General features: G+C 41.2%; 2 protein-coding genes across 7 annotated transcripts; both read left to right on the top strand.

Moving 5' to 3' along the window:
- Window positions 1–368: 368 nt before the first annotated feature.
- drgx (dorsal root ganglia homeobox) lies at window positions 369–6,718 on the top strand. The gene is made up of 7 exons (XM_007546074.2): window positions 369–489; window positions 620–699; window positions 1,456–1,556; window positions 1,984–2,085; window positions 5,107–5,279; window positions 5,580–5,692; window positions 5,789–6,718. Exons 2-7 carry the CDS (start codon window positions 642–644, stop codon window positions 6,160–6,162), a joined length of 921 nt encoding a protein of 306 aa, XP_007546136.1. The 5' UTR covers window positions 369–489; window positions 620–641; the 3' UTR covers window positions 6,163–6,718.
- Window positions 6,719–10,271: 3,553 nt separating this feature from the next.
- On the top strand, window positions 10,272–25,126 carry cunh10orf71 (chromosome unknown C10orf71 homolog). Of its 6 annotated transcripts, none has more exons than XM_016668421.1 (4): window positions 10,272–10,698; window positions 10,987–11,099; window positions 13,394–21,145; window positions 21,536–25,126. In XM_016668421.1, exons 3-4 carry the CDS (start codon window positions 13,590–13,592, stop codon window positions 24,402–24,404), a joined length of 10,425 nt encoding a protein of 3,474 aa, XP_016523907.1. In that variant the 5' UTR covers window positions 10,272–10,698; window positions 10,987–11,099; window positions 13,394–13,589; the 3' UTR covers window positions 24,405–25,126. The 6 variants fall into 6 exon arrangements, with proteins under 6 accessions (XP_016523907.1, XP_016523906.1, XP_016523904.1 ...); XM_016668420.1 differs by having other exon boundaries at window positions 10,274–10,698; window positions 13,394–20,792; window positions 21,081–25,126; XM_016668418.1 differs by having other exon boundaries at window positions 10,275–10,698; window positions 13,394–21,043; window positions 21,074–25,126.
- The last annotated feature ends 509 nt before the right edge of the window (window positions 25,127–25,635 follow it).

The raw sequence follows: 25,635 nt of genomic DNA, 5'->3' as shown, positions 1-25,635 counted from the left end.
ACAATCACTTGTGATGAATTTTTTTAGGCACCTTGGGCATGTCTCCCCGCTTCCTCTTCCTTTATTTCTGTCTTTCCACACACAACATAAACACACACACGCACACACACACACACACGCGCACACACACACACACACAACAGGGGTTCAGGGTGAGAGAGACAAAGCCGTGATAATCCGATTAGGACCAATTAGGCGTGAGATTCTGCGACACTAGCTGAAAGCCTTAACACTCTGTAGACAGTTATACAGTTATAGAGACATCTGGACACTCCCAGAGAGAGAGAGAGATAGAGAGAGCGAGAGTTTGTGTGCGTGAGTGCGTGTGTGTGTTTGCGTGTGTGTGTGTGTGTGTGTGTGTGTTGGAGAAAGAGAGGAGAGAGCAGGAGGGATCTGGACACTCCCAAGCAGAGAGTCAGTGGGAGCGCAGCATCAGCCGCCTCTCTCTCCAGAGCGCAAACTCACTCTCATCAGCATCCCCACTTGCAGGTAGGATGCGTTCAGGTTTCAGCTCTGAATCCGTCTCCTTCGTTTTGTTTTAATCTGCCGCAAGATCAGAGTGGTAGCACTGAGGACGTCGGGGGTGGGAAGAGGCTGAAACTTTTTCTCTGTGTTCCAGGTTCCGAGGTTCGCCATCAAGGATGTTCTACTTTCACTGCCCGCCTCAACTTGACGGAGAGTGTTGTCGCTCCAACACGCGTGAGTGTGTTTTTTCCCCCCTCTTCCCTTGTCGTTTTCATTCAAAGTGTGAGCTGCTCTAAAATATTTCCACTAATGAAGTTTTGTTTAGCGCCTGTGCGCCCAGTCTAGCAGGCCGCCTTATTTTATTTATTTATTTATTTATTATTCATTATCTATCATCTAAATAAATCTTGCAAAAGCGTTATTACTGTTGCTGCTGTTTCCAGTAGTACGATTTTCTTTCCCTTCATTAACTAATTCAAATCGTTTGCTTTATTTAAAAATAACAATAATATTTAAAATAAAAGAACAGGGTGCTTTGTGTTTGTCATAAATCCAAGGGTGGATATAAAGGGTTAAAGCGGGATTTTCCTTCTCTGCTTGTGGCAGTTTGTTGGCTGGGTGAGAAGCGCTGGTGGTTTGGCCCCGGGGCAGTGGGGCCCGCTTTGTCCCGGGCACAGATGTTGGGTGTCATGGCTCTTAGTCCGTCATGGTTCCCTTTAGACTCTCCGCATCAATGTTTCATGAAACAAATGGAAACAAAATATGATCGGTTGGCCAATTTTTTTTTTTTTTTTTTTGGGGGGGGGGCTTCTTTTTTTATTTAATTAAAAACAAATAGGCTAGTTCAAATTTCCCATATGCTTTAAAAAATTAAATAAGACATACACAAAGCTGAATTATAAAACGAGTTTCTAACATTTGATAAAATAAGATAAATGTCAATTACCTGTTTCTGTTATTTTTTATTTTTTTTTATTTTTATGATTTCAGTTAATTCCGGCGGTTTTGGAAACCACGCCCCGACTGATTTCGACGATGGATTTTTGCGGAGGAAGCAACGCAGAAACAGAACAACATTCACCTTACAACAGGTAATAACTGTGTTTCTTTTTTTTTCAGCAGCCAAATATGAGGACAAAACCACGATAGAGTGGACGGCTATTAGGCAAATACGAGCGGAGAAAAAATCACTGCGACGCAAAAATCGATGACAAGTTGGCAAAGTTTTAAAACTGGAGTTTTACCCTTGACATTAATAAAGTTGAGGGTCTTTCTCCGGTTCAAAGCCAATCAGATAAAAACAAACACGGTTTTTTTGTCTCTTTGGTATTGTATATTTAGTTTTAGATTGATCGATAAAGTAGAAGGTTTAAAAGTTTGAGTTTTTCCTTCTCAAAGAAAGAAGGAAGGAAAGAAGGAAAGAAAGAGAGAGAGAGAGAGAGAAACATAATGGACATTCAATTAGTTGTACAAAATTGAACTGACAGTTGTGTGCAACCTCTTTTTGTGTCCCTGCAGTTGGAGGCTTTGGAGGCTGTCTTTGCACAGACTCACTACCCGGACGTGTTCACCCGGGAGGAGCTGGCGATGAAAATCAACCTGACCGAGGCCAGGGTGCAGGTGAGCCGCATGTAGGCTGCCGTGTCCTGTCACCGGGCACAGTTTGACCAGGCTAGTGAGGGGAGGATAAATGAAGCCACTCTGTCATCCCAACGATACACTTTAATAACATCAACGTAATGGTGAATATTAGATTAGCTTGATTAATCGGTCATTCATAATTAAGCAGCGATAATGTTCGGCACTAATTTGTCCGCGTCTGCTGAGGCAGGAATCGTCATCATCCGTGCAGATCCGGTGACGCACACACGGTGTGTTTGTTTCTTTTCTCTTTTCTTTCTTTCTTTTTTTCCCTTTTTTTAAAAGAGCGGACAAAAAGTCAGATTCCCCACACACTCTCTCTCTCTCTCTCTGACTCTGTCCCACACTCACGACTTAAAATGTAACAATTGATATTCGGCTCCTGCCCTGCACATGTGCGCCGTTATAAACTTGGCCAGATGTAATTAAGTTAGGCGTCCTGTATGTAATTTCCCTGCATTCCAGATTTGCTTTTGGGTTTTGTTGTGCGCAGCAGATCTAATTGTAGGAAATATAATAGTTTGGCTTTTTGTTCCCCAGGGTCATCTTTACTATCGCTTAAACCCAATGGCGGGGCTTGATAATGGAATCCAGCGCTGTAAATTAGGGATTGTAAACAAATTATTCCCCCTCCTAATCCGATTACCGCATTCCTATTATTAAATCTGAACATGAATCCACCGCACTATGCAGGGGATATTAAACTTACATTATTATTAGAAAATAAATTTCCTTTCTCTTGTAGTGTTGTTGCCCCCCTCTCCTTTTTGTAAAGTGTCAATGGGCCCTCCCCCGCATTAAGAGCACGCAGCAAATTGAGATTAATGGAGCAATTATAGCCCATTCAGAGATGGGTGCGTGTGGGGGGGCGCGACTTCTAGCTGGAAGGTGCAGGGGTGAGATAAGTCCATTGGATGCATTGTTGTCCTGCCACGAAAATGTTGTCCCTTTCTCTACAGAATGAATGCATGCGTTTTGTTTGGCTGTTGACATCATTTATACCCTCCGCCACAATGGGGAGGATGCAGAGCGCATGCACGCAGACTCTAACCTCCATTCACACATCATGATTAATGCCTGCTAGAACCAAGTCCTAATCGAATCTGATGTTGTCAAACAATCACTAAATAGGGAAATAAACGACTTCATCATAGCTGCCTCTCTCTCGGGCAGCACAACTGTCAGTGGGAAGTCATTAAAATATGATAATGAAAAATTACTCAATTAAATGTTGTTATAGGCACTGACCTTCAGTCGATTAAGATCCCAAGAACTTGGCTATATGTGTTCTTTGCTGTGTGGACCGTGAAGTTTTTGGGGATAAATTAGAGGGAGGTGGGGAATTAGAACACTTTGTGGGTTCAAATACCTGCTTCATACCAACTGAGCTCATCTGATTCAGCTTTTCTGATTACAAAACCTAATATTATACTCGACAGGGACAGGGCCGTCCCTAGACATAACGCAGCATGAGGGCACACAGTCATAATCGCATGTACGTCCAACCCCGTTTACTGAGGCATATGCCTCGTGATCAAATTTCTTCTAAAACTGCCATTAATAAACACTTGATGAAGAATTTTAATTGTAAAGCTACTTGTATTTTAAAATTAACTAGAAAAGTTAGGAAAAGTAAGGATTTGTTGTATACACGTGTCCAAACCTGGTCATGTAGAAGGTTTCCAACTATATGTGTAGTAACTTTGGATGTGAAAATACTTTTACTAAAAGACCAACTAAAAAAAGACTAGAAAGTTGTGATCATATATTTGAAGAGACAGGCAGTCTAATGTTGTTCCCTTCTCTTTGTGTGTTGCCTAACAATGCTGTGCTATAAGCTTTTTTAAACTCTATGATGCCAGATGTATAATTTTTGATGCACACATTTATAAAAACTTCTATTTAACAAAACTGGTTCTTTAAAAAAAATGTAGTACTGACTCCAAAATGGCCACATAAACCCTCTAAGAAAGAGAGATTTTATAAATTACACAATCTTGCTTTTCTTATGGAGTAGATGAAACATATGTCAAAAATTGATTATTATTATTTAAATGACTCTTTAATACAGATATACATAACTTATTTTAACATCAAATATTTTCCTGAAAACATCAATTGTTATTTTTTATGTATACAGGCATTTTTATTGGTCAAATATGTTTTTTTTTGTTTGTCTGTTTACTTATTTTCAATGGATTTCTGCCATGAGCTTTTTAGGACATGCAATTTTTTATTTTTTTGCCATCAGTTATGATGCAAAAAAGAGAATTTGGTGTGATATTTCAAATTCAAAATGCTTCTTTTTTTTTTAAATGATTCAGTCTTTATAATGTAAATTTCTCTTGTTTTTAATTTTTCAGGCTTCTTTCTTTACCTGCCAGTATTTGTCAGATAGATCTGGTTTTGTCCTTATTTGGTTAGATTTGGATCCAAATTATTTAGTTATTATTTTAAAATGAATATTAAGAATTTTCATCCAGAATCCAAAAAAAAAATCATTATTTTTTTTGTTCCTCACAGTCGACGTCACACCTGCTGAAGACAGCAATGTCTCTCAGTGTCTGAAAGACACATATAAAATTGGAAGTCCCTAATATCTCCATCCTTTTTGAACTGAATTTGACTTTAAATGAATCCAAATCGAGAAATTGATGATTTTACAAACTGAACTAAAGTGCATATTTTTAGAGTTTCCTTCTTGCTTATCTGGATAAAGTCAAGCAACATTTCTTTTAGTGATTTTGATGGAGAATGAACAATATTTTATCATACATTACATTATTGCTAATCAAATTTAAAGTAATCTATATGTTATTTTTTTCATGTATGTCTTGGATAATGATCTATTGCACTACATTAAAAAATATATATATTTCACCTGTGACATGCTAAGATAGTTTGCAGCAGAAAATCTTTACAAGCTAGATATTTAAGCTCAGTCAATATGGATAGAAGCCTCAAAATGTCTCTAATGCATTAACATTTACTGGTTTCCAGGTTTGGTTTCAGAACCGCAGAGCAAAGTGGAGGAAAACAGAGCGAGGGGGCTCAGAACCTGAAGCTGGGAAGGAGCCGCTGAGCGATGGCACCCCTCCATCTCGCAGCATCAACTCTCAGTCTCCGGTGGACCATGGCAGGAAACAGAAAGAACCTCTGGAATTACAGCAGAGGTAAAGGAAGGCAGACACAGAAATGTCGTGAAAAACGGCTGGAGATTTGTACTGGAAATCCATCAGAATAGGTATCTCTGATGGACCCTCACTGTATTCCTCTTTTTAAATTTTACTGTGAATTTGTTTATGTGTATATGTGATAGAACTAGTTTTTGCGATTACATGAAGCACTGTTAATAACATTTTCCCTATTATGGACAATAAATTATACCTTGATGTTGATGTTGTTGTACATTATTATAATAAGCATGTAATCTTCAATGAATCGTTAAGGTGCAGTTTGTCTCTTGTCTCCAGCATCAACAGGACGGTGGGTCCAGGTGGTCCATTCTTCCCATCATGTATTCCAGGCACGCTCCTCAACTCTGCCACCTACGCCCAGGCCCTCTCGCATGTCGCTACGCTCAAAGGTGAACATGATTCTCATTACCCGTCTGATGATCCTGTTATTGCTTTTAGGGACTTGTTATGAATTTAACTTTATTCTTATTATTATTATTTTCCAGGGAATGGTTTGTGCTCCTGCTGCGTCTCTGACCCCATGGGCTTGTCCTTCCTGCCTCCCTACGGCTGTCAGGGAAACCGCACAGCCAGCGTCGCCGCCCTGCGCATGAAGGCCCGCGAGCATTCAGAGGCCGTGCTGCAGTCCGCCAACCTGCTCGGAGCCGCAGCCACACCAGGAGCCAGCGTGGGGGTCCTCTCCAGTGTGGGCTCGGCCGGGGTGGTCCGGCCCTCTGCGGGACCCGCCATCGAGGTGCCCGGCGGCGGCCTGAGAGGGGGAGACAGCTCCAGCCCAGGCACGGCTACTAAAGTCCCGATTCTGGGAGGCAGTCCTGACAAACATCCTCACTGCTCCAAGGAACCTCTGGAGAAGAAGTGAGGAGCTGGACACAAACGTGGATGTTGCTGATAATCTGTGATTTTTTTTTTTTTTGTGCCTCCTTTCTTCTTTTTCTTTTCTGCTCCGAACTGAGCAACAAAGCACAACTACTGGCTGACTCCAGAAAAATCCTGGGACAGATGTTTTGTATGGATGCAAACAAATGTATTTATTTGATTGTAAAGTATCCTGCTGAGAAACGCTGAATAACTCAGTTGTTATTACGCTTGAAAAGACAAAACTTTGTTTTTTTTTTAACCTTTAGCCATCTACATGCACTCTTGGGCTATATTATCTATAACATAGATGCATTATGTGTGAAGCAGAGGCCTATTTGATAATGTGAATTTAAATAATCCTGTGGGGACCGTTGCTAACATTTTGAATGTCAGTGCATGAAGAGTGTATCATTTTATAAAGATAAAATGATGGTAGGACTGAGGATTTTTTTTAAGTCAGCAGTGACACAAAACAATGATTTCTATTGATTTTTTAATTAATTTAAAGTGAAAGTGCACTTTAGTAATAATCAGCTGTACTCCTTGTAAAAAAAAAAGAAAAAAAGAAAAAGTAATTGACATTGTCAGTGTGTGTATTCAGTTATCCCTTGCTCTCTGTTATCACATCTGTAGTGGCAGCAGACAGGGAACACACCAGTCCTGTTGTGACATGTTCTTTAAAACAATTAAAGATGTAGTCACTCATGTTCCTCTCCTGTTGCCTCTCGCTCCAGCCATCTGTTCTGATACATTATTTATGAGCCACTCTTAAAGCCGGGAGAGGACGCCTATCATTTATTTACTTTTAGGAACGCTCTCTGTTCCTGCTACTAAACATTTTTTAAAAATAAATTGCATCCATTAAAAAAAAAAAAAAGTTTATTCTATTAATTATGTTTAATTTAAAATTTCTGTCCACACGTTTGTCACCTTCTCTTTTTCCCCGTCTCTTGAATAACGGGGTCAAGCTGATCGGACTGATTATACTTAACTGCAGAGCACAACGGCCAGTAGTTTGCCTGATTCAATTTGCGTCCTTGAGGATTTCCAGGAAATTACTTTTGATAGTCGATAACACAATTAAGTAAACTACACACACATTATCGTGAATAATTGATGGGAAATTATGTATTACCATGAAGTACCGGTTCAATAATTGATGAGGAGACACCCCCACCCGTGACATGGTAGAGGAAGATAATGTCAGAAGTTCTACCAGATTGTACACAGAGCACGCACAATTCTCACTTCATTATTATTATTATTATTATTATTATTATTATAACTCCATTGTGTGTGCATGTTGTAAATATCTTACAGCTATAACAATAAAGTGATGCATTCATGTGCCGGTCTTTACGATTCGATAAGATTTTCATTTTACCGAAGCATCAAATAACCCAGAAATAATGCTTGATTAGTTTGAAAACAAAACTAAAGTTTTAAACACGAGATGCCTATCAGTGCATGTTTGGTTTCTGTCACAGGTACTTTACTGGATTCACTGAAAACATCTTGTTCTCACATAATGGTTTTGTTTTAAGTCAGTGGGAGAGCCACCGTGCTAAGCCGAGTGACATGGCAGCTAACGATAACACAATAAATCAGCTTCACTTCACAATGTGGCAGATTGGATAGCAGACCTCATACAAAAGCCACCAAAAAACGCATTCAATCTCCCCCAAAATTGACTACAGTAGCTGTGGAATTTAATCATTTGCCAAAACAAAGGAAGCTGGAGTCATAATGACTCCGATCATCATTAAGTTCTGCATGGTGCCCATAATTCACCGCTTTAATATTTCATAAACAAGTCAAGTTGGTTGTTGACATTCAGCTTGTGCATGTGGCATCATTGATAATTCTCCGTCACCTAAAAAAAAAAAAAAAAAAGTCCTGGGGATGTTTTGTCGAGCATTGTTATATCAAATTAGCTGGAGAGCGTCCAGAAAAGCAGACAAACACTGTGAATGCTGGGGGACAGCAGCTGAACTCTGTTCTTACATTGCAGTTAATGGGCTTCTTTTGTTGCGGTAATGAAATATTTCTTTTTTTTTTTTGTCCTGCAAAGAAGCAGTAAAATGTGCTCACGCAACCATCTGCATCTACAAACAGACGCCACACACTCAAGGAGACCCAGCAAATCTTTGCACAGAATTTAAAGTTAGACATAACTCCGTACTCGCAGTCAGGCCTGTTCCTCTGAAGGCCTAAAAATGGCCCACTAACACATCATCTCTGCTTTTAATTCCTGCAACAGAGCTGATCAATAACACAATCAATTAGAATCAGTGGAGTTCATGTCTGAATGGAGATTATACAAACAAAGCACATCTTAATGCAGCGAGTAATGTGCCTGTCTACTGTCTGCCACATAACCACAGCTCTCCCTTTCTCCTGACTCAGCCCAGAGAGGAGCATCATCAGCGTTTGTGATCAATGCTCGCAGGGCTCAGTGGCTTCTCACTAAAACTATTTAGAAAGGAGGATGCAGAACTGCAAGGTGCAATAACCTGACATGCTTTTTCAAAAAAGTATTTTCTGCAGTGTGAAATCTCTTTAGATGTGTGACTTATTTCATCCACTAGAGGGACTCAGTGAGCAGGAATCCTGTCCGTACTTCATAGCGAATCTCGGGCTTCTCCAGGAAACCTGAATATTTAAACAGTTAGCAGGTTATTTCATAGATTTTTTTATTTGCTTTTTAACATTTGTAAAATTTGCATATCATAATATTAAGTGCTTTATAGAAAAAAAAGAAAAGGTAAAACAAATAATCATTAATTTTACGTAATTTCTTAATTAGTTAGAAATGGACGTATCTGAGGAGAAGAGAGATTATTCTACTGTCTCAGCCTTTCCTCTTGCACTCTGAGCTTGTATGTGTGCTTGTGCATGCATACGTGAACAAGTGTGTCTCCATTAATGCCCATGTGTGTGTGTCCATCATCCCACTCGGGAAGCTCTGCAGCCGCCGCCAACAATCCCAGAGAGCAATCCGCTGCAGCGATCTCCTATTATAGCAGCGGGCGGTTGGAGAGGAGGAAGATGGGAGTGAAAAAGGGAGGTACAGTTCCTCCCCTTTCTGTGCCCTATGTTTTTTTGTTTTTTTTTATTGGGGTGAGGAAGGTTGTAGTCAGGGAGATCAGACAATAAATCTTTAATTGCAGTTGGCGGGGAGTTCGTGTGAAAACTAAATTATTGGAAGTGTTTCTTTAAAGCACGAAAAGCCAACTGGTTAAAATATATCCACAAACTGCAAAGTTATTCAGAAACCTTCACATTTGGTCTGAGTGCAACCAAAAGCTTCAGTGCTGCTCAGTTATTGAGATTTTAGATGATACATAGACCAACTAAAGTGGATTGATTATTATTTTTTTTTTTACAAATAAAACCCAAAGACTGTGGTGTGTATTTCATTTATTCACATTTAGTTTGATTAACCCAAACAAAGTCCAATGCAACCAGATGTCTTAAGAACAGAGGAATGTTAGGGAACATTAGTGAACAAAAAGCAACATAAAGAGCAAGAAACACATTACAGAGCTATAACTAAAAGTTTATTATGGACAGCTAAATTATTTGCTTAATATGCTTTATTAAGTGGCCAAAAGGAGGATGCAATTAATTCAATTCAGTTCAGTTCAGTTTATTTGTACAGGACCAATTTATAAAACTGAAAAGTGCTACACTTTTCAGTTTTACTTGCTTGTAAAAGAAATTTCTAGATCATCCAGGATTTTCCATCCATCTCACAATCATGCGCTACTTTGTGTTTATCTGCCAAATTCTGTGTTGAGATTTGTTGTTGGCAATGTGAAAAGTTGTGCGAGGTGTGAATAATTTTGTCAAACAAAATCTCACCTTTCCTGTGATGTTGTTGTGAGTGGTGACTAACGGCCAGATGTTTGTAACCCATCCACTTCCTGTCTGCTCTGTTTGGTGAAGAGGATCACATTCTTTGAGCTATTTATGTCTCTGAATTACAACCCTCCTGGGGCAACCCTCACCTACCCTTCACCCATCAACACATCTTCAGAAAATGTAGTTTTTATCCCCTCGCCCTGTGTGTCCGCCTATTCAACCGTCTCACTGGCTTCCCCAGTTTACGCACAGTTAGCCGTCGCTGCTAATGGCCGACATAGCTGTCCAGATTTATAAATAGTTTAGAGGCTGTTTGTTTCATCCGTCTGAAACTCGACACCAAAGGATCTCACAGAGCCACATGCTAAGCTCAAGCCGTCATTCTATGGCCTCATGGTGGACACTCTCTCTGGGACAGCTCCTCTATTTTTGTCTGGTCTCTTGTCCTGACTTCCACTGCCTGCTGCTGGTCAGATCCTCAGAGATCTCACAGTGGACCTCAAACTGGATTTGGATTATTCTCAATAGAAAGAGCCTGGATCTCCCAGAGAGTGGATGTGTGAGGTGACAGTTCAGGATTAGATCGACAGGGCCTCCTTTTGGGGAGAGGGACAAAACAAGCAGAAAGGGACATAATAAACAATTCCCAAATTATGGATTATAAACCCGGAAGGTAAGATTATGGGTTTGCTGTGTATTGTTTCATATAGAAAATCTAAAAAGCACATTAGAGAAATGTTGAATTGAGTAAAATCTGAGTTATAGAAATTTAAGTAAATGCAAATTAAAACAAACAAACAAAAAAACTATAAAATTATTTAATCCTAACCTCATCTGACTGATGTTTATTTTAACCTCCCTGCCTTTTAAAAGCATTTAGTCCATCCTGTTCTCAGAAGCTATGAAGCTGTTACAGTTCGCCATCGGACCAAAGCTGAAATTTACTCCTCTTTGGTGTCAGGTTTTAGAGCTGCAAGCTCGTCACTGGACAAAAATAAACCTGCCACATGCAAGAATGAAAAGAAATCATCTTGACAGCTAGAGGGGAGATTATTGCTGCATAAAAAACACGCAGTAAGGAAACTTGTCATAGCTCTGCATGATTTTATTTCATGTTTCATGAAGTGTGTGGATTTGGTTGCTAATATTGATGTGCTGTTGTTGGAAGGCAGTCTTATTTTTTTTGGACTGTTTTCTTAATTTAAAGTTAGCAGTAAAAAAGTTCAAGTCAAAACAAAAGTATTAATTTAAATGGTCGAAGGTTTAGTGCTGACTGAGCATGTGCGAAGATGTGCATGAAATGAAAGGCCTCCAGATCAGAGAATATTAATGATTCACGCCGGATATTCTGGGCAAAGTGACGTCTGCTTGGCAGTCACTTATTTAGGCGCATGATTGCACATGATAATACTAAGTTACCTCAAAATATATTAACTTTTTGTATAAAATTCAAGCATGATGTCTTTAAAGTGAGATTTCAAGAGAGGCAAATATAATACCAGTGATATGTTACTGTTATTATTATATATAGCCATCGTAAATATAGATGAGTGGAAACTGCAGGTTCAGTGAAGTAATGTGGATATAACAGTCAGCTTCACAGCTATAAATCTAAACTCAATAATCTTTGGCCATGTAGTGTATAGTTAACATTTGTAAATCTAGATAATAATTTAATCATTAAAGAAATGACTTTATAGCACTCAATAACCTGATTCATTTTGTATTAAACATTTCAATGGCATCATTAAATGTCACATAAAACAATGTTAGTTTTGTACTAAATTTATCTGAAGTTGTTCTCTAATCTTTCCTCTAATGCCTATTCTTTAAAGTACTTCTGGTGCAGGAAAATCTACTTTCCATCTGCTCTCTCTGTAATAAACAGAATGACTTTTCCAAGATTAGGTTTAGGTAGGTCATACGTCACTGTTCCCAAACCATATATGTCTTTATAATTTCTTCCAAATTCTTGTTGTCAAAAGTAAATTAAACATTTGATTATATACAAGCTTCAAGTTATTGCCAAATCTGCATCCATATCTGTCTTTAGGTGTAATATCGACTTGTATGTGTGTGTTTGCGTGTGTAGGCGTGTGTGTGTGTGTGTGTGTGCCCTGTCAAACCTGCACTGATGCATCTTGATCACCCAAAATAACTCACGTGAGTCCATCTTGTCTGAGCCTAGCAACAGGCTGGTTTTCTTCACAACATGTCCGTGAAGGTCATAGTGACTGAGTGAAAGGATTTACAGAGCTGTTTTCAGAACCACATACAGTACATTGCTGCTTAGTTCAAACGGGAAAGAAAACCACTTATAAACAAAACGTTGCAATGACGGAGAATGAATTAGTTGTGACTCTGGCTGTCGGATAGGAAAACCTCTGCTTATTTTGAAGCCTCTGACTCGTGTTCTTCAGGATTTTCCTACATTTATCTCTACCCATCTTTTACCAGCTTCCACCTTCCTCCTGCATGATGCTGCCACCATTATGTTTAACATTAGGAGTAGCGTGTTCAGGGTGATGTGCAGGGTTAGCTTTGTGTCACACCAGCATTTTGATGTTTTATAGAATGTTTTACACAGATAGGTACTCCATTTTGATAATTAGGCGACTTTGGGAGGCAATGTAGTGATTTTGATGTAGATGCATAACAATTTATAGTAAACAAATACAAATGCACTTTAGATTTCCATTAGTAAAAAAAAGAGAGAAAACTGAATAATTTTCCTTGCAATTCACCATTATGTTCTTTATTTCTGTCAAATAAATTCTAAATAACCTAAATTGGTAACACTTTATTTGAAGGGGTGTGTATAAGACTGACATAACACCTGACATGAACATGAACAAGTCCTTATGAATGTCTGACTGTTGTCATGAAGTGTCATTCGGTAAATAATGACACTTTTAATGCAAAGTTGCTTCAAAAGTTGCATTAAAAGTCCATTAAAAGTGCCAACTTTGCATGATTTTGGAAATAATGACAATTTAATGCAACACTGACACTTTTAATGGACTTTCAATGCAACTTTTAGAGCAACTTTGCATTAAAAGTGTCATTATTTACCAAATGACACTTCATGACAACTGTCATAAACATTCATAAAGACTCGTTCATGTTTATGACAGTGTTATGTCAGTCTTATGCACACCCCTTCAAATAAAGTGTTACCCCTAAATTTTCATTATGTGACAAAAAGTGACAAATTTCAATAAGCCTGAATACATTTGAAAGGCACAAAAATTCAAGGTTTGCATCTCGTTTAAAACGCACCTTTCTTACGAATCAAAGCTCTGTTTTTTTGGAGTTAGTGGTTACATTATCGCGTCTGAGCTGATTCTCTTCTCTTTTTTTTCTTCCAGGAAAGCAGCAGATTGAAGCATCATTTGTGCAGAGCCAAACTGAACAAACAATGCCTCAGGAGAAAATCCTGAACAGAGGCCCCAAACTTCGGGTGCAGCAGCTATACCAGCAAAAACGGATTGAATCTTTAAGGTCCATATTTGCATGAATGACTGAACAACTAAAAAGCAATATTTTTTCTTGTAAGTCTGCGTCATGACCTCAGTTGAGAAGCGTCGCTCGAGCCGCAAGAGCAGTGGGCACAGGAAGCACAGTGATGGAGGCTTCAGCGACACGTCGAGTGGGGGCTCCTTCCTGGATGAGACTGATCGGGAGGTCAGCAATCTGACGGACAGAGCGTTCAGAAGCCTTTGTATTGGAGATGAGGCTGTTTATAATGACTCTGACCTCAGTTTATCTTCGCCTAGCACCTACTCAGACAGACAGCTGGCTTTCTGCAGATACAGAGAGGAGAGAGAAAGGGAGGACCGAAAGAGAGCTGCACAGGAGAATTTCAACTTTAGTGTGCAGCAATATGGACAGGACTGGATCACGGCAGGGATGTACGGAGCAGAGATCCAGAGAGAAGCTCAGTGGGAGGCTTATGGGGACAGGACACAGGGGATGGTTTCTGCCACATTCCAGCACTCCTTAGTGGAAACCTCACAGTTGGGCAAGTCTCTGAGGGAAGAGGAGCTGTCCTTCCACAGCAACGGAGCCACTGAGTTGAGTTCACAGCAACGCAGAAGCCACTCGAGAGTCTCGTCTCTCATCAGGGCGTTTAACTCTGACGGACACAGAGACGGAGCAGGAGCGGAAGATAACATCAGGGAGCGGGACGATGGGACGAGTTGGGACAAATCAGCTCTCATGAGTATTCAGAGAGAACTTTCTGAATTCTCATACCAGCAAAATTTCAACCATCACTTCCATCCTGCCGGGCCGTTTTCATGTCGAGACCCAAACTTCTATTCCTCTGAAGCAGAAGCAGTGGCCCAGATGTCTCACAGCTATATGAGGTCATCACAAACCAAACACATCATGTCTGCACAGGCCAACTGCAACTCAAACTTCTTCATCCACAGTGAGTTCAGTCCTTTCCAGTTATGGAGAGATTACAACAGGTTTCCGTTTCGGCAAGCGGAAGTCTCAGGCTTTATGCATTACTCGGAGTTTCCGAAATGGTATCAGACGCCAATGTACAATGAACTTTCTCTTGAAAATCAAGCACACGGCCGTCACAGAGACATCAGACAATCTAGGAATCACCTGGAATATCAGGTTCCTCTGACGGCTCCACGCTCCATCTCAACTTCCTCTCAGATCCAGAGAGCGTCAGCTGTGGAGAAACGCTGCGAGTCAGAGCTGGCGGTTCATCATCCTCACAGGAAGTGGACACAGAGCCTGGGAACTAACAAACTTCCGCCCCACCGCCCGTCTACTGCGTCACCCTCTACTGAGATGTCTCGACGTGTCAGAGACACCATCGGCTCTGTCAAAGCTCTGCAGCAAAAGGTTAAAATGATGTCAGAGTATGACACATCTAATCAACAAGAAACATTCAGTAGGAATGAAAGTTGGTTTAACTCAGGAAATAACACGTTGACAGCAGAGACGAACACTGTCGGCAGCAACAAAGCAAATTCCTTTAGAATTGGCAACCAGCTCACACCTTCTGTCCAACAACATCAGGATGTAGACACATCCCGCTTACACCAGCATGAAGTCTCCCCTCAACCAGTAGAGCATCCTCCAGTGAGAGCCGAAAGCCGAGGAGCAACTCCCGATGTCAGGATGTCCAGCTACAGATCTCGAGCCACAAGCCTGCTCTTCAACCTGAAAGACAACAGAAAAAGAGTAAAAAGCACCTACAGTCCAACCAAGTTCAAAGGCTTAGATACAGCGGAGAGGAACCAACAGCCCCACGGCCAGGAGCCACACGAAACTGCATTTACTAGTTCAGATGTTCAGTGTCTCCAGCCAGAAGCACCGAGAAGCACAAACGCTGCTATAAACCAGTATCACACCCCCGGACTATCACTTACTGCCCAGACGTCTCATCCCACTAGAGTAAACACAGGTCACTATTCAGAAAACACTGCAAATGATTACCAGGTTGCTCAGATGCAAAGCCATGGCTCTGGATTCAGTGGCTTTGTAACTTCAAATTACTCCAACAATCATCTGCTCGGAAATGGGCAGAATCCTAATAAATATTTTGCGTCATTTACTCCCTACAGGCAAGATATTTATGGATCTGCAGAAGAAGTCAAGCAGTCTTACTCAGCTGAAGACACAACAAGACTGAGTGTTGACAACAATCAACACAGAGAACATCCAACAGGCAAAGCAAATGCAACGCAAAGGGGAGTGTTTGTAAAGGTGGACAGATATGAGCAGCTCGAAGAAAACAAACACAATTACAAAAATGTGTCCTCCTCCCAGGATGACTGGAGACAAGCAAACGTCCAAGATACAGAAAATATCCATCTCAAAACAAATGTTCCCCCAGTGAAACATGAGACAATGTCTTTGGTGGAATGCTTAAAGCAAGAAAATTTGCATGGTGGAGAAAAAGAACAAGTAAAGGATGCTAATTTAGAACAGAATTATAACAGATTTACCGATCAGTATGGTAGAGGCCAACAAAATCTTACATCAGACAAAACAATGGACATGATAACAACAGGTCAGACTAAATTAAATATATCTGCTCCAAATGAAAACATACAAACTAACCCTCAGTTTGAAAAGAAAAATCAGCCAAATCCAAAATTTATTGAAGAAAATGCATCAACCATCGCAATGACAAATCAGGTAAAGAACATGCAGACTGTAGACACCAAATGTGAACAGGTGATGGCAGCCCACGGGAAACCACAATATCCCCAAGCAGAAATGGCCAAAACCCAACAGAAAGCTCATGCTGAGCCACCAAAAACAGAAATAGCAAAGTTTATTTTGTCAAGGCAACCTGCATTTGAAACTGTCAAAATGCAAGAGCTGCACAATATAAGACAAGTCAAAGATGATCATATAATTAAAGTGGAAGGGAGGAAAAATGAGCAAAAAGAAAAGTCAAGAGACACATACTTTCAGCAGGAAGAAGAGAAACAGATGAAGGGTGAAAAAGAAAGGGTTTTGAAGCTAACAGACGAGCCAACAAATGTCACAGAAAAAGTCCCTAAGAAGCTCAAAACAGAACAAGCTGAGAAGGAGAAGCTAAAAGAGGAACACATAAAAACCGAACTGGCAAAGACCGAGGCGCCTGAGCAGGTCAGAATAGACCAAGTTAAACATGAACAGGCCAATGGCGTGCAAGCTGGGGAAAAACAGGAGAGCACAGAAAAAGCAGAGGGAGAGCAGATGGATGCAGAGAAAATCAATATGGAAAAGGTTAAAGAAGAACAGATCAGAGGCGAACAAAGAGAGCAGATAAAAGAGCTGCAAACTAAAACAATAGAAGCGAAGAGAATGGGAATGGAGGTGTTGGAGGTCAAAACAGACCACATGAAAGTGGAGGATGTCAGGGAAGGTAGGGATGAGAAAGATTCAAGTCATGCATGTCAAATTAATTTAGAGAAGGCCACATTAGGTACACGTAGCGCCGAAGACACGCGAGGAGAAAAGACAAAGCTGGAAGAAAACCTGGAGCAAAAGGAATCTGAGCAATCGAAAACAGAAAACCTGCTGGAGAGGTCAGCTAAACTCACAGCCAAGCTTGCAGCAACACAGCAGGCCAGACAGGAACCGGACAGAGTCAAACAAGTTAAGACAGAATTAGCGAAAGCGAAAGCAGAGTTAGTTAAAATAAAGGAGAAAATAAGAGGAGAGCAAACGGAAAAAGTGAGAAACATTCTTTTCACCAAAGAAGGTCTTTTAAAGAATGACAATTCTAATACTGGCGAAAACGCCTGCAACAAAAACCAGAACCACCCACTGGAAACACAAACTCATGCAGTGACTGATGATTATGAAAGGCTTAGGGAAAAATATGGTTTTACACATCCAACATCTGCAAACAGCACCAAAGTGTCAGCTGCAGAACATAACGAACAAGCCAAAGAAAACCAAGTTGAAATAGGAAATAATGTGTTATCAATTGACAGACCTTGTGTTGGTGACTCGTTTTTGACACCAGAGACAGAGAATAAGGAGAGAGGTAGGAACTTTAAACACAGTAATGAGAGAGTACAGGAGAGTGATTGCAATGAGCCATTAAATAAACCACAATTAGGTAGCTGTCATTCTCTTCTAACAAATTCATGCAACAAAGCAAACAGAGAAAATTTATCTGAGAAACTGAAGGACAACAGTGGTCAGAAATCAGAAAAAATTGATATTATTAAAGGCACAGTTTCCCTGCAGAAAGACTGTGTTTCAGCTAAACATGAAAGAAAGTCAACTGATCAGCGGATTAACGCAGGCAAAGACATGGCTGTTGCTCCACTTAGAGCTTTGTCTCAAAGGGAGAAAGCTCAAACTAAGCAGGAAATACTGACTTCCAAAATAAAAGCACATGCTGAAAAAGAGATTTCCGCAATAAAAGAAAAGGGATTTGCTTTACCAGAAGGCTTTATAGGCAAAAGCTCAGCCATGTTGTTAGCAAGTGGTCAGAGTGTTAATATTCGACAGACGCCCTCATCACAGGAAGTGCCTAAGAAGCACGAAACCACAGTGTCCAATAAAATCACAGCAAAGCATCAGCTGGAGCCTTCAGGAGTGCAAAAAGAACCAGGCAAGTCTGCTTCATCTCTGAGTTCTGACACAGTGGGTGGTGAAGCAGCAGCCGATCATTCAGAAAAATCCACAAAAACAATCCTCCCCACAGGCACCTCTGTGAGCACAACTGACATCTGTGTGCAAAACGAACAAAAGGAAGCAAATCACACAGAAACATCTGGAAGACTGAGCGGGGAAACGCAACAAGTGGAAAATGATGAAACTCTTATCAAAATGAAAGACCTGGCACACGCCACGGGTATGTCCAAACCTGTGACAGCAGAGGCCGCTAAAGAAGAAGCTCATAAAGACTCAGAATCAGAAGACTGCGTGACTCAAAATGAAACCTCTGTAAGAGATGACAGTGTGCTGATTATGGGGATTATGGTAACTGTAGTAGAAAGAAATCCAGCAGTCAATAGTGGCCCGCAGAATAACAACAGTGAAAAACAGACCAATTCAGGAAAGTCATCAGATTCAGGTACAGAGAATTCCAGCCAAGAAGAAGCAGAAATATTAGTGAAGGCAAGGGACTCCAAAGAGAGTCCCTGTGTTATGAAAGAAAATGAAGATTCTCTTGGTAAGAATAACTTTTCAGATAATGTGAAAGAAACTTTAAACTGGAAAGAAATTAACAGAGAAATATCAGCTGAAAATGCAGATCTCCATCTCAACGATTATGCCACTAATGCAGAACTACAGAAGAAGAGACAACCAGAAGCCGGGTCTGTGCCTTCTAAAGACTTGGCCAAAACTCAACCGGTTCTCCACCAAATGGACACAACTCTAGAAGACACAAATGATGTAAGTGTTAACATGCCAAAGGAAAATGTGTCAGAAACCTCTGGCCACCCAGAGGCAGGAGAAGACGGAAGTCAACATGAAAAGCCTCTCGTCAATGAAATATCTCAAGATAAAGCCAATAAAGCCAAAAACGATCTGCCAATGAAAGATGACACGACAACAGTTAGAAATATTTCCGAAAGCAGTAACAATGATGGGCAGCGCTCACCTGTACCAGAAGACAACACCTGCTCCTATACTCCACCAAGCCCCTTCAATGATTCATGCACGGATAACACTGGGATTGTGTCTCAAAACCAGCAATCCACTGAAACATTCAGTAATGAACACGACCAAGAAGATACTGGTGTGCATATTGAAAACATTGCCATCAGAGTTGTGCCAACTGAAAGTAAAACAGACAACGTGGACATGTTGGAAAAATGTGACATGAAAGCTGTTCCTCCGAATGCTGGGTCTGCCTCTGTGCAGAGTCAGGTTGTCCCATCCGGCAGTGAAGGAAAACCGCAGAATTCAAATCATGGACATCATTTTGAAAACTCGACTCAAGAAAACAGCGAGCAGAAGATGAAAGACAGTCTGGAAGAAAAATTAGCTGTACAGTATGTATTATCCAGTGTCAAGAAACTGTCTGACTCCTTGAAGGCAAGTGAGAAACAGAGCAATGCAAATACAACCAGGGAATCCATTACAGCTGGAGACAAAAAGTCAGAATCTAGTGTACAACTGGTGGAAGCAGATTATTTTCAAGTGCAAGGACCAGCAGAGACAAGCAACACGTCTCCTAACGATATCACAGCTGGAAATGATTCAAAGGGAAAGGGCGTCCTAAAGTTACTACCAAACGAGACATTTATTGGCACTGAACTACACAAGAAACAACAAAGTGATGTCTTTGTGTTCACTGTGGATCCAAGTGAACGAAAGACAGATCAGTCAAGTTCAAAAATTATCGAAGGTGAGAACTTGACAGATAAAAATTTGGAAACTGGCGATAATACAGTTACTTCAAAAGAGCCTGGTGGTTCCATGGAGAGTTGGAATAAAATAAAAAATGCGGATGCAAGCCAATCTAATCCCACCAGAACATATAATGAGGTGAACCAGTTGGAGTCCTGTGCAGCGGAAAGACAGAATTCGGGTAATCAAAATTTAACAAGCGCACATTCTGAAGCTAAGCCAAATCCAAGAGAACGAGTGTCTGCAATACCGGAAATATCAGCTATTGCAGACTATGCCAGATTAAAGGTGATAGTTTCAGGGGATAAAGAAGAGCAGCCACTTCAGCAATTCCCTCCCAACAAAAAGGAAGGGTTCTTCCCGCTAATACAGACCCGTCATAGCAGACGCCCTGTGTTTACTGATGACCCACCAGACCGCTCTGTTAAAACCCAAAGCTTACCAAATAAGACAGAGATAACAGCCACAGTCAACAAAGAGTCCAAGTCGCTAGTATTTCCTATCATGGAGAGGGAACACCAAAGAACTGGGATGTTCAAACTTGGAGACAAAGAAAGACAAGAAAAAACACCTCTGAATGCTCAAATGACTCTCTATATAGACAAAAATCCAAATCAGATCGATACAAAGAAGTCCCCCACACATAAGGCAGAATTAGTGGCTCAAGCAGCAGAGGAGCATCAATGGAGGACAGCAGAAGAAGAGCAACAGATGAAAGTTCCTCATGAGATACAACGGAGAGGAGCAGTGGAGGAGCAGTACAGGAGGACTGCAAAACAAGCTCAACAAAGGATTGCAGAAAAAGAGCAACAGATGAAGGCTCTACATGAAAAACAACAGAGAAAAGTAGCAGAGGAGCAGCAGAGGAGGACTGAGGAAGCAGAGCAAAAAAGGAAAGCTACATATGAAGAACAACAGAGAAAAGCAGCAGAGGAACAGCAAAGAAAGGCTGCACAACTGGAGCAGAAAAGAAGGATTGAAGAAGAAGAGCACCAGAGGAAGGCTCTACATGAAGAACAACAAAGAAGAATAGCGGAAGAGCAGCAAAGGAGAATTGAGGAAGAGGAGCAAAGAAGGAAAGCAGCATATGAAGAACAACAGAGAAAAGCAGCAGAGGAACAGCAAAGAAAGGCTGCACAACTGGAGCAGAAAAGAAGGATTGAAGAAGAAGAGCAACAGAGGAAGGCTCTACATGAAGAACTACAAAGAAGAATAGTGGAAGAGCAGCAAAGGAGAATTGAGGAAGAGGAGCAAAGACGGAAAGCTGCATATGAAGAACAACAAAGGAAAGCAGCAGAGGAAAAGCAAAGGAGGATCACAGAGGAGGAACAAAGAAAGATGGCTCCTCATGAAGAACAACAGAGAAGAGAGGCAAAGGAGCAGCAAAGAATGGCTGCACAACTGGAGCAACAAAGAAGGACTGCAGAGGAGCAACAGAGGAAAGCTGTTCATGAAGAACAACAGAGAAGAGCAGCAGAGAGGCAACAATTGAGGGCTTCACAATTTGAGCAACAAATGAGGACTGCAGAAGAAGAGCAGCAGAGGATAGCTTCTCATGAAAAACAACACAAAAGGGCAGCAGAAGAGCACCAAAAGAGAGCTGCACAAATTGATCTTCATAGGAGGACTGCTGAAGAAGAGCCAAGAAGACAAGATGCACACAAAGAACAACAAAGAAGAGAAGCAGAAGCACAGCAAAGGAGGATTGCAAAAGAGGAGCAACAGACAAAAGTTTTACATGAACAACAGAGTTTAGCTGTTGAAGAGCAGCTGAGGAGAGCTGGACAATTGGAGCAAACAAGAAGGCTCAGAGAAGGCCCACAAATGAGAAACGTGGCACAAGAAGGGCAGGAGGGGAGAACCGTACAAGAACAAAAAAGAGAAACAGAACAGCAACAAAGGAGACCACTTCAAAGTCCAAATGACCAACAAAGGAAAGCAACAGAATTGAATCAAAGAAGAGATTCACAATTAGAACAGAGAGAAAAAGGACATGAAAAACAAAGACAAACTGCCCAACAGGACAAACAAAGAAGAGAGGTAGAGGAGCAACAAAGGAGACTTTCTCAAGAGGACAAGCAAATGATCCTTTCAGCAGAAGAACAAAAGAGAGGAGAGTTAGATGAGCAGGAAAGAAAAGCAAAACATGAGGAGCAACAGAGGAGAGTTGCACAGAAGGAGCAACAACAAAGTGACGTGGAAGAGCACCGGAAAAGGCTTGCACAAGAAAAGCAGCAAAGGATAGCGTCTCTGATTGAGGAGCAAAGGCAAGTTAAACAAGTAAAAGAGCAGATAGTTAGCAATACTGAAAAAGAAACAAAAGGAAAAGCAAGAGAAGGAATAAATGTTTTCATTTCAGAGAAGGAAAGTGTCAAACAGACACAAGAACTTAACAGAATCCAACAACGGAATGAAGTGCCAATGAATGAAAGTCTTGTGGAAGAGAAGAAAACTGCATCAAGGAAAATGTTGAAAAACGAGAACATAGCTGCTGAGAAGGAAGAAATCATGGGAGAACAGAGAACAGAAAAACATTTCAAACAGGAGAAAGCTAAAGAATCGAAACCAACTAAAACAGATAACGATAGTCAAGCTAACAAGATGGAAGATGAAGAGCAGGTATCATCTCTCAAAGTAAAAGCAAGAGACCGTCAAGAGATGGACAAAGAAACAGCGCAGAAGACGGATGCTCTCCAGTATTTTGCAATCACCTCAACCAACAGAGAGACAAGATCCAGAGAAAAACAGTTGTCCTCCGCTTCACCTTTACAACAACAAAATAAGAAACAAGGGGAACTTGAATCACCCAATGACTTGTTGTACCAGAGACATTACAGACCTCATGCCGCTGCATCTCCAGCTCCAACTCTGCCCCGCTCCAACACCTCCTCTCCTGCGCCAGGAGCCAAGCCCTTGATGTTCAGAGTAAAGGACAACACCATCAGAGGTTCCTCTCTCACAAAGTCCGTCAAGCCACGCTTCCATAAGAACTTTGGAGAGGACTTCTTAATGGGTTCAACATTCGACGGGGCATCAGACAAAGCAGAGGATGACCAGGAGATAATCAGACGAAATGCAGGGACCCCATTAAGTCGTTTTGTTGCTTTCAGCGAGTCTGCAGCTCTCTTCTCGCCGTCTTCATTACAAGATTACTCAAGCACTACCCCTCAACTGAGACCCTATTCTAGGAGGAGCATGGCAACGGATGATGATGAATCTCGCTCTGTCATCAGCAGCATGTCAGAGGATGTGGAGAGCTTTGCGACGAGTGCCTCAGATCTGACCGAAATGCATGGCCCGTTTGATTTTGACAGACCTGAATCGGCATGCAGTTTCAGCAGTGATGTGTCGCGGTCTCTGGGCAAACCTCCAGCTGTTCCACCAAAAAGTGAAAAAGCCTTACGGAGAGCTCAAAGGTTAACCTCTCGAAGGATGAAGAAAGAACTTTCCAAGGCTGCAGAAGGAAACCCTGTGGGAGTTGGGAAAGAGGTCTCCAGTATTCCTTCTTCATCATCCTCCTCCAATGAGGTATGCTCCTCCAATCACCATGCTGTGGCTTCCCCCCATTTTTCTCCACCTGTTGCCTTTGCTCTTGCTCCGGCTACTGGATCCAGCTTGCCTTCCTTTCATAAAGATCGCAAATCCTCTCATCGCTCTTTTCATGCTTCTCCTCATGCCACCGGCCCCATTTCTATCCCCAGTCCTTCGCCTCATGCTGGTTCTGCTGTGCCTCATCATGCTTCTAGCCCTGCTTCCAAAGCCGCAGCTCTTCAAACAGTTGCTCATGTATCCTCTTCTCCCACTCTCCATCATGTCAATCACCCAGCCACTCCTGTGACACAATACCATGTAGAGTCAACCAACTATCCATTGACTCAGCGGAAGGTTCTGCAGGATCTGGGATCTGGTCAGTTCTTTGTCGTAGACGTGCCTGTTCAAGTAAAAACGAAAACTTTCTTTGATCCTGAGACAGGAAAATATGTTCAGCTGAACGTGCGCCAGACTGGTCAGAATATTTCTCAGCCTCAGCTTCAACAAAAATACCAACAGCCTCAAGTTCAACAACAACTGCAAGTCAAGCAGCAGCCACAGTCCCTCTCCTCTGTCACCACGGTTGCTAGTAAACCTTTTAGATTTTATCAAGGCTACCACAGTTCTCCCCAAAACTACCAGGCAGCTGTTGTCAACTCTATGCATGAAAGCAGCTCATCAGTCCCAGCAGCTCTACACCAAAGCCAGCAGGCCTCAAGAGAAAACCACAGCTGCAGAACTCCCGTTCCTGAAATTGATCAGAACTCCGAGGGCCATCGCTACAGTCCAGAGAAAACACCATACATGGACACAGTCAATGACATCACCAAGACATACAATTTGGTGAACAGCACACGGGACTCATGCAACCCTTTTCCAGAGTGCGACACAAACAGCCCGCTTGGCAGAAGTTCAGTTTGTGAAAACGAATACTCAGCTAACTTGGAGTATCAGCCTCGTGACATTATTGCCATAAGTGAATTAGAAGATTTCATGGAGGTGTCTGACTGGTGAGAAAATAGACTGACATAAAAGTAAAGAAGTTTTTCCTGAAATTATAACACCTGAAACATGCAGTGTATAAATGATGCCATATAAAGTTTAAGTAACTTGTCATCTGAAACAAATTTTCTTTTTGATTGTATAGGTCACTGTGACATGCTCTTATACTGCTGCTGATGTCTTTTTTCACAGATTAACTGTTTTATTTTGTATTTGTATTCTATATTTATTGTTACCATTCCAGTTGACTTTGAATGTCAGAAGCTAACATATCCCCCCGTGTTAACAGTGACATCTGTATCTCATTTCCTGGTATGGTGAACATACCTTACATAAACAAATTACAAACTGCCCCATCATAAAGTGCTTGGTCCTTTATGGAAGAATATGCATTTATTTTGCATTATAAACAATGGCTGGTCTGTTTTACCTTTCATGTTGTGAAAGCCTTGCAATGCATGAAATAACTCTTCAAAGTCAATGATCTTCAAATGGTATACAACATAGTTTGTCTATGCAGCAAGAGTGTCAAAACGAACATGGTCACATGGAAGTGATACGACTTGTTGTTTTAAAGTTATACGGTACTCTGTTTTATAAGACGGATGTTTCTAGGAGTGCTTTTGTGTTGCTGTGAATGTAGCATGACATGGACTTTTTCAGACAACAAAAACACATTTAACACAGATATTTCCAAACATGTGATTGTTGTTGTTTTTTTTTCTTTTGAGGATTACAAATAAAACAAGATTTCTGAAAGATTTCACAACAGGTTCTTTTTATTTTAACAATGCTTTAAAATGGGGGAAGACTGCATTCTTAAAGCTTTTTTCTTTGGATGTTGAGAAGGTGAATTAAATGGGTGGGGATTTGGGTAGGGTTTAGGTGGAGCTGTGGACTGCCTTGAGTTGGGCAGCCAACTCAAGGCATGTTCAGATAGACACTGTTGAAAACAAGAATCTGGGTGCACCTGCTGGAGTCTGCTAGTCCAGGGGTTTCCTGGGTCATATAGGCTGTTGGTGGGAAGCTCTTTAGGCCCAGGTTCACTCCTTCCATCTCAAGGAAACCACTTTGTGGGAGTTCTTTTATGTGGGGTGCCTTACAATGGCCTCTACTTTGGTAATTTGAGCCAAGGTGAGATACGTCTAGTTGGTGTGATATAGTTGTGTGGGGTATTTAGGCCTCATTACCAAGTGGTTGGTTCCTGGCAGATGGCCTATGGCTCTACAGAGCCGGGCTCAGG

Source organism: Poecilia formosa, unplaced genomic scaffold (assembly GCF_000485575.1).
Source record: "Poecilia formosa unplaced genomic scaffold, Poecilia_formosa-5.1.2 Scaffold15, whole genome shotgun sequence".
Classification (NCBI taxonomy): Eukaryota; Metazoa; Chordata; class Actinopteri; order Cyprinodontiformes; family Poeciliidae; genus Poecilia; species Poecilia formosa.
The sequence above is the reverse complement of the archived record's forward strand: the minus strand, read 5'-3'. Positions and strand labels throughout refer to the sequence as shown.

Excerpts from the sequence above, each read along its gene's own strand:
- drgx (XM_007546074.2), top strand. The coding sequence starts at position 642 with ATGTTCTACTTTCACTGCCCGCCTCAACTTGACGGAGAGTGTTGTCGC. Across the intron at positions 5,280-5,579 it reads CCTCTGGAATTACAGCAGAG|CATCAACAGGACGGTGGGTC; the intron begins GTAAAGGAAGGC and ends TCTTGTCTCCAG. Across the intron at positions 5,693-5,788 it reads GCATGTCGCTACGCTCAAAG|GGAATGGTTTGTGCTCCTGC; the intron begins GTGAACATGATT and ends ATTATTTTCCAG.
- cunh10orf71 (XM_016668416.1), top strand. The coding sequence starts at position 13,590 with ATGACCTCAGTTGAGAAGCGTCGCTCGAGCCGCAAGAGCAGTGGGCAC.